Source organism: Panthera uncia, chromosome E3 (assembly GCF_023721935.1).
Source record: "Panthera uncia isolate 11264 chromosome E3, Puncia_PCG_1.0, whole genome shotgun sequence".
In the NCBI taxonomy this organism is placed as follows: Eukaryota; Metazoa; Chordata; class Mammalia; order Carnivora; family Felidae; genus Panthera; species Panthera uncia.
This window is the reverse complement of record NC_064815.1, coordinates 33,530,451-33,537,577: the sequence shown is the minus strand read 5'-3', so window position 1 is coordinate 33,537,577 and position 7,127 is coordinate 33,530,451. Positions and strand designations below refer to the sequence as shown.

General features: G+C 59.8%; 1 protein-coding gene across 2 annotated transcripts; it reads right to left on the bottom strand.

Annotated features, from left to right (window-relative positions):
* Window positions 1-351: 351 nt before the first annotated feature.
* Window positions 352-6,872, bottom strand: LOC125928353 (cytochrome c oxidase assembly protein COX19). 2 transcript variants are annotated; one of them, XM_049639011.1, is made up of 3 exons: window positions 6,250-6,424; window positions 5,548-5,663; window positions 352-950 (listed from the first exon to the last, which is right to left on the bottom strand). In XM_049639011.1, the coding sequence occupies exons 1-3, from the start codon at window positions 6,329-6,331 to the stop codon at window positions 870-872; spliced, it is 279 nt and encodes a 92-aa protein (XP_049494968.1). In that variant the 5' UTR covers window positions 6,332-6,424; the 3' UTR covers window positions 352-869. The 2 variants fall into 2 exon arrangements, with proteins under 2 accessions (XP_049494968.1, XP_049494969.1); XM_049639012.1 differs by lacking the exon at window positions 5,548-5,663 and having other exon boundaries at window positions 866-954; window positions 6,250-6,872.
* Window positions 6,873-7,127: the final 255 nt, after the last annotated feature.

Sequence of the window (7,127 nt, the reverse complement as noted above, 5' to 3'; positions counted from 1 at the left end):
ATGAGTTACTGAAATTAAACTGGCTTTATGTACACGCACACAGGTCAGAAAACGAGCCTCTGGTTCAAAGGTACTGGTGATTCGAGGCGCCTGGGGGGCTCAGTCGGTGGGGCGTCCGACTTCGGCTCGGGTCATGATCTCACGGGTTGTGGGTTCGAGCCCCGCATCGGGCTCTGTGCTGACAGCTCAGAGCCTGGGGCCTGATTCCGATTCCGTGTCTGCTCCTCCCTCTGCCCCTCCCATGCTCATGCTCTGTCTCTCAATAATAAATAAAACGTTAAAAAAATTAAAAAAAAAAGATATTGGTGTTTCAGGCACTACCAGAAAAAAAACGAGTAAGTCAAATATGTCAAAAGTTAACAATCTCATTTCCAAGTTTATATTGTATATTTTGCTTAAAAAAAAAAAAACACGGGAAATAAATGGGCACAGAAGGAAACCATTTTGCCAGGAAATGGTTTTCGGACAGCGTCTATGTGATGGGCTGAAACCGCTAGCATTCAGCATGTCAGTACCGAGAAGCTACGGACAGTACCACAGAGGGAGGCACCGCGTCGCGGATGCCCGCGTGTCCCCTCGCGCAGCAGGCGTGACTCTGCTCTCCTTCCTCCCACCCGCCACAGGCCTCCCTAGGAACTCTCCCGATGTAAAGATAACATCTAAGGCTCCTGGGGAAAATGAGACCTAAAGGGGACAATCGCTTCTCAAAATAACCTGGGAGACATCAAGAGGAGAGGTTTCCGCCAAGGAGGGCGTTCCAGAAACTTCTTCTGAAGTCACAGCGCCTAACCATAAACCGTCAGTTGACAAGGTCACCCAACACGCTCCACCCTGGACAAGCCAGCAGCCGGTGGATGGACTTCTTCCCATCAGGAGTTAGTTTCTGCCCCTGGTTTTCCATCCATCAAATCTCCAAATCCCAGTTTTTCCAGGGGCTCCTGTGCCATCAGCTGCCTGCAACAAAAACGAACAGCAATGTCCGTGCGAGGCCTGCGCATTCGCTCCCATCCCAACTGCCTGCGGCCGGTGGCACCGCTGGACCCAGGCCCCCGGGACCCCGAGGGCCTCTCTGCGCCCTCCTTCTCCCAGCTGACACCCGCGCCTCTGGACTCCGGACGGACGGCCGCTGGCGGACAGTGTGCGAAGCCCCTGGGGTGCCGGGTGGTGCCGGGTGAAGGAAGTGGGCAGACCGCCGCAAGCCCCCCGCCGGGTGCCAGTCTGGGGCAGACGCGTGTCCCGTTCGAGGCCTCCAACCTCAACCCGGCCTCCAGGTCGCTGGGAAGATGCACCGGACAGGGCGGGGGGGGGGGGGGGGGGGACAGGACAGACTTTACTTGGTAAAGTGACCCCTGAACAAGCCACAGGTTAGGGGCACCATTCACCTGCACAGTCGAAAATCCGTTCCTAACTCCTGACTCCCCAGAACTTAAGGACTACAGCCCCCGCCGACCAGAAGCCTCAGCAACAACGTGCATTTTGCGTGTCGTGTGTCTTCTGGCCGTACTCTTACCAACAGGTCAGCCGGACAAAAAAAGCTCGTTAAGACAATGGTCAGGAAGCAATACGTTTACAACACTGTCCTGCACGTATCAGGAGATCTGGGTGGTAAGTGGGCCTGCCCCGTTCACACCGTGTCGTTCAAGGGTCACTGCACTTGTGAGCTTCACCTGTGACTCAGAAACACTGGGACATGTGGCCCACCAGCTCTGTCTCCTCTCACTGCTGCCCCAGGCCCCGTGCCCCACACGGCCCGAGCCGTGGCCCCACAGCTGGCCGGCGGCCGTGTCCTCTGTGCTCCCGCTCCCTGTGCCCAGCCGTGTGCCAGCCCCTCACCGTGTCCGTGTAAGTCAGGACCTCGAAGACCGAGATGTCCCGGAGCACCTGCTGGGCTGGAGCCGCCCCCGTCCAGCCTCTCACTGCCCACACTCCAGGGCGGGAGGGCCTGGCTTTCATTCTGCTTCATTTTTTTTGGGGGGGGGGGGGCAGGGGGCAGGGACAGGTCCAACTCTTGGAGGCCACCTGTCCATCCTGCTTGCTGGTGGGAGCTCAATGTCCCCGCAGAAACCAACAGGCCCGGCCGGCAAAGGGGACGCCCGCCGCGCCAAGCCACCATCACTTGGTGCTGTGACCCCCCCCCCCCCCCCCCCGGGCCCCCCCCCCCCCCCCCCACACCGCTGAGCTCACGCACCCCCCGCAAGCCCGGCAGGCCAGCACAGGCAGCCAGGGTTCAGCCAGCACGCTGGGAACCGAGGGACACTGTGAGTCACCTGGTCACCGGTCAGACGACCCACTTTGTGTGGGTTCTGTGGGGCTCCAGGCGAGCCGGCTACCCTCCTGCAGAAATACAAAGCCTGGCAGATGACCTCTACCCAAGCTTCACAAGGGCTGTCCAGGCCGTCCCCACTGAGAACGAAACTAAGTGTTTAGGGTACGTGCCCTCGAGGGCTCCAGCCGCGAGGAGGGGGGAGTGGGCAGGTGCCGCGGCGCTGCGTTCCCTCCACTGGTGCGCGCACGGCAATTTCCGTTGCAAAAAGCTGGAATCCGCTGAAAGGTACAAAGTCCACTTGTGGACCAGACTGACTGTGTTATCTGTGTCCTTACGCGGCAAAGGGGGATGAGCTGAGGCGGAACACAGGAGCCGACCAGGTGCTGCTGAGGGGAGACCGCCTCGGACTCCTCAGGCGGACTCAGCGGCAACGCGGGAACCCTTAAAATCAGAGAGCCTGCGCCGGCTTTGGTCAGAAGGACGGAGGAGGAGGACGGGCCAGAGACACGGCATCGCCGGCTTCCAGGGGGAGCAGGGCCACGAGCCGAGGGGCGTGGGTGCCTCTAGAAGCTGGAAAGGCAGAAGCAGTTCTGCACCGGAGCATCCACGAGGAGCGCGGCCCGCGGGACCTGCGTCAGACATCTCGCTGCAGAACGTGAGTGTGCTGGGGGCACCAGGAGCACGGGGAGCAGCAGTGCTCCTCGAGACACGACAGGAAGGACCTGTGTGTTCAGCAGCAAACAGGGAGCAAGGGGGAAAACACTACAAGCTAAATGAGACGCAGTTCAAGAGGCCCTTTCTACAGACGTGCGAGTCTTCACAAAATCCAGCTCTGTGGCCAGGACACAACAACAACAAGTCCAACGATTACCGAGTTCTAAAGCCAAAATGATGACGTGGACGCCTCCCCCAGCATAAGGGGACAGTGCAGGTTTTTAGGACCCGAGGCTTTCCAAGGAGCGTGCGCCGGGCCTCCTCCAGCCCGGCCAGGAGGCCCGGGTCGCACGCCACAGGATGAGTGGCACAGCCCCCGGATGCCCACCGCACGGGGCAGGAACTCAAAGTCAAAAGATCACAGAGGCTTGAGATCGCAGATCACAGTGTACTTGCTGTTTTCTTGGCCGACAAAGTCATCCCTGATTTAACAGCTCTTCCCACAAGAGTGTGATCCACATCCACGCCGCACAGACACTTCCACGTCGAGCTAAGACGGCCCAAGTCCTCAAGAGGCAACTCTAAAATCTCACCGTGGTCCAGTTTTCTACAGAGATGCATATGGTGGGGGCGCCTGGTGGCTCAGGTGGTTGAGCGTCCGACTGTGGCTCAGGTCACGATCTCACGGTTCAGGAGTTCGAGGTCCGCATTGGGCTCTGAGCACAGTGCCCACTTCGGGTCCTCTGTCCCCTCCCTGCCTCCCTCCCACTTAAAACTAAACAAACATTAAAAGAAAGATGCCTATGGACGTTCGTAGGGGTAAATAACGTCTGGAATTTCAGCACGAAAGGAATAAAAAGGTTTACAAAAAGCGGGAAGGGAAATAAATGTGCAGTCTCGATACTGAACCTGGATGGTCATGGACTTGGAACTGAAAACCGTCCAAAAGTCTGACGTACCCCCTACATTGGCCTTAACGTCACCGGACCAACCAGAGAAGCCACTGGAAATAACGGAACCCACGTAGAGGCGCGTTGCCCCCCCCCCCCCCCCCCCCGTCCCCACTGACCTCAGCAGGCCTCAGGGCAGGCTGGTCTCCAGAGGCCGTGCTGAGCGAGGCGTGGCCACGTGGACAGCACACAGCCCACTGCCAGGGTCACATGGGGAGAAAAGTCAGACCCTTCTGCTGTCCTTTGCCAGACGGGCCAGGAGCCTCTCTGGGGACCCAGACGGCCCAACTCTCTGGAGCAGCTCCCAGCAGGAGCGGCTGCCTGCGTGTGCTGGCCACTGTGCTGGCCGGCACGGGGATGGCTCACCTGAGCTTCACGGGAGCAGGTGACCTGCTCACACCCTCACACGCGGTCAGAAACCAACTTCAAACTGTCTCCAGGGAGTGGCAGCACCAAAAAGAAACTCAGTTCATTTCTGAAAGGTGTATCAACTTAGAACACAGTAATTTAGGGGTGCCCCTCCAGTTAAGCATCTGACTTGGGCTCAGGTCACAATTTCGCCATTAGTGAGCTCGAGCCCCGCGTCGGGCTCTGTGCCGACAGCTTGGAGCCTGGAGCTGCTTCAGATTCTGTCTCCCTCTCTGCCCCTCCCCTGCTCGCACTCTGTCTCTCAAAACTGAATGTTCAAGAAACAATTTATATATATATATATATATATATATATATGACAGTAATTTAAACACGTGGATTCCAGCAATGGGCTATTTAAAGATGGCGAGAGCTGGACTCGGTGGCCCTGAACGACTCAGAGGACAGAACGAGGGCCTCACATGAGGGCCACGCTCCCAAAGGGCCAACATCCCACATGTCCACCGACAGCCCTCAACGCACCTGTGGGCCTGAAGGACACAAGCGATTGTGCCCTGGGGGAAATGTCGGACTTTGTTACGGAGAAACGACAAGGGGGCTCTGACTGGATGGGTTTATGCCACCCCATCTTCAGACAAGGCCGTGTGAAGACCGGACTCCTCACCGAGCTGACGAAGGGCTCGAAGGGCAGGAATAAAAGTTCCCACCCCCACCATATAATTATACGCTCTATGCTTTTCCCCGTTAGGAGTAAGAATAGCTCTTCAGTAAAATCTCAACGGATCACAGTCAGAAACACTTGTCTCACTTAAAAGCGAGCGCTGGTAAGTTCTGCTCAGGACAGAACAGACCTCCATGTTTCACCGTTTCTGAATGGCCCACTGTCTCCCCTGTCACATTTCAAGCACTGCTGAGCTACGGGGAACCAAACGGTATTTTTACGGTCTGAGAACGTGAGAGGAAGAAACCCTGTGCCCACGACCTCCTGACTCCGTCAGCATTTTTATGATGTACGATTCTGAAACCTTAATGACAGGTCAGCAGCTCCCAAATGTGCAAACAAAACACTCAGGAACGCAACCCCGTAAGACGCGCTCCCTCTCCGCAGGGTCCCCAAGACTGTGAAACCTTCAGTGCCACTGAATCTGGCAGGCCTCCGTTCCAGGGGCGAGCCACTCTACGTTCTCAAAGACAAAGGCTTGGAACCTGGGGGATGAATGAGGCCCGCTGCAATGACCTCTGGGGGAAAAAAAATGTTTCCATGGGAGTGCGGGGAGGTTCCAGAAGTCGTTCATTGCCAGCAGGTACTTGCCTCTCCATTCTGCATTCTAAGTAGTCTTTCGACTCACTTCTGCACAAAGCATTTTCGAATCTATTGTCGCGGAGACACTTCATGAACTTCTCCTTAAAGCTTTTGCATTCGCCTAGAACGAAGAGGAAAAGAGCACCCAGTTTTCAAGTGAAAACACGACGCGGTGCGGCGGCACGCGCACCCGCAGCCGTCCTTCCAGAACGAGTCTCCTTCACACTCACGCTGCAAAAGACGAGCCTACCGCGTGCCTCATGGTGCGGCGACGGCCCCTCCGCTGCGTGTTTGGGACACTGCAGGGGAAGGCGTCGGTTACGAGAAAAATCTGCGGACCCACTTCCGGAGCCTTGGCTCGCACAGAGGCTCACCCCAAACGCGGACTTCCGGCCGCACACGGGCGGCGACCAGCGGACTTTCCAGGTCCGCGCGAGGCCCAGGTTAACAGCCTGCGGGCTGTGTGCGAGGCTGGGCGCGGGTCCCCCGGACGCCGGCAACGCTCTCCCTCGGGACGTCCTCCGCAACCTGTCGCCCCTCGTCCCGCAGGCCCGCCTCCGGGGTGGTGGAGTGGGCCGCGGCGGGCCTCAGCTTCCCCACCTGCAACCGCGTGCGGACGCCAGCGCCCACGGGGCCGCACGGCGCCACCGGAGGAGACCCACGACCCGAGACTCGGCGCAGGAGCCCGGCGGCCGCCCGCCGCTCACCGAAGTGATCCAGCGGGAAGCTGCCCTTGTCCGGGGGCCGCGGCTGGAAGCTCTTGGACCCAAAATTCATGGCCGTCGACATGATGGCGGCGCCGGAGCCCCGGAGTAGGACGCGCGCCGTACGCAGGGCGGCGGGTCGAGCGCCGAGCGCACCCCGCGAGAGCGCCGAGCACGTCGAGCGGCGAACGGCCACGGGCGGCAAGCCCCGCCCCCGCCGCCCAGGCCCCGCCCCCACGCTGCAGGGCCCGGTCTTCGCCTCGAAGGTGCCACGCCCGTTATTGACCGGGCTCCTCTCCACCGACGGGACCGGTCCGTCTCGCCACGCAGGCCCCGCCCGGGCATGCCCTCCCCCCATCAGGCCCCGCCCCGCACCACAGGCCCCCGCCCCCGCCCCAGGGGGCTCCGAAAGGCCCTGATCCAGGCTGCTCTGCCGGGTCCTTGCCAGTCTGACCCTCACAGGGACCGAGGGGCAGAGGCCGGCGTCATGTCCTTACGAGGAAACGGAAGTCCAGAGAGGCTGGACTTTACCCAGACACACAGCTTGAGTCGACAAGAAGCCCAAGGGCGAGTGCACTCGGCAGGCTGTGCGGGTGGCTGTGCATCCCCAGGTGTCTGGGGGGGCTCAGCTGGTGACAAGGAAGGAGTGAGGGCCACCACAACAAAGTCCCACACCCTGGGCCGCTTCAGCTACAGAAAGGTGGTCGCTCCCGGTTCTGGAGGCCGGATGTCCCACACGGAGGAGGTGCGGCGGGGCTGGCTCCTCCCGGAGGTTCTGGGAGAGCCGGCTCCAGGCTGCCCTCCCCCGCCCCCCAGCTGCAGGTGGCTGGCAGGCAGTCTTGGGGGCTGCTGGGCCGCTGGGCCTTGTTTCTGCCTTCACC

Coding starts and splice junctions, on each gene's coding strand:
- LOC125928353 (XM_049639012.1), bottom strand. CDS start 6,604: ATGGGGGGAGGGCATGCCCGGGCGGGGCCTGCGTGGCGAGACGGACCG.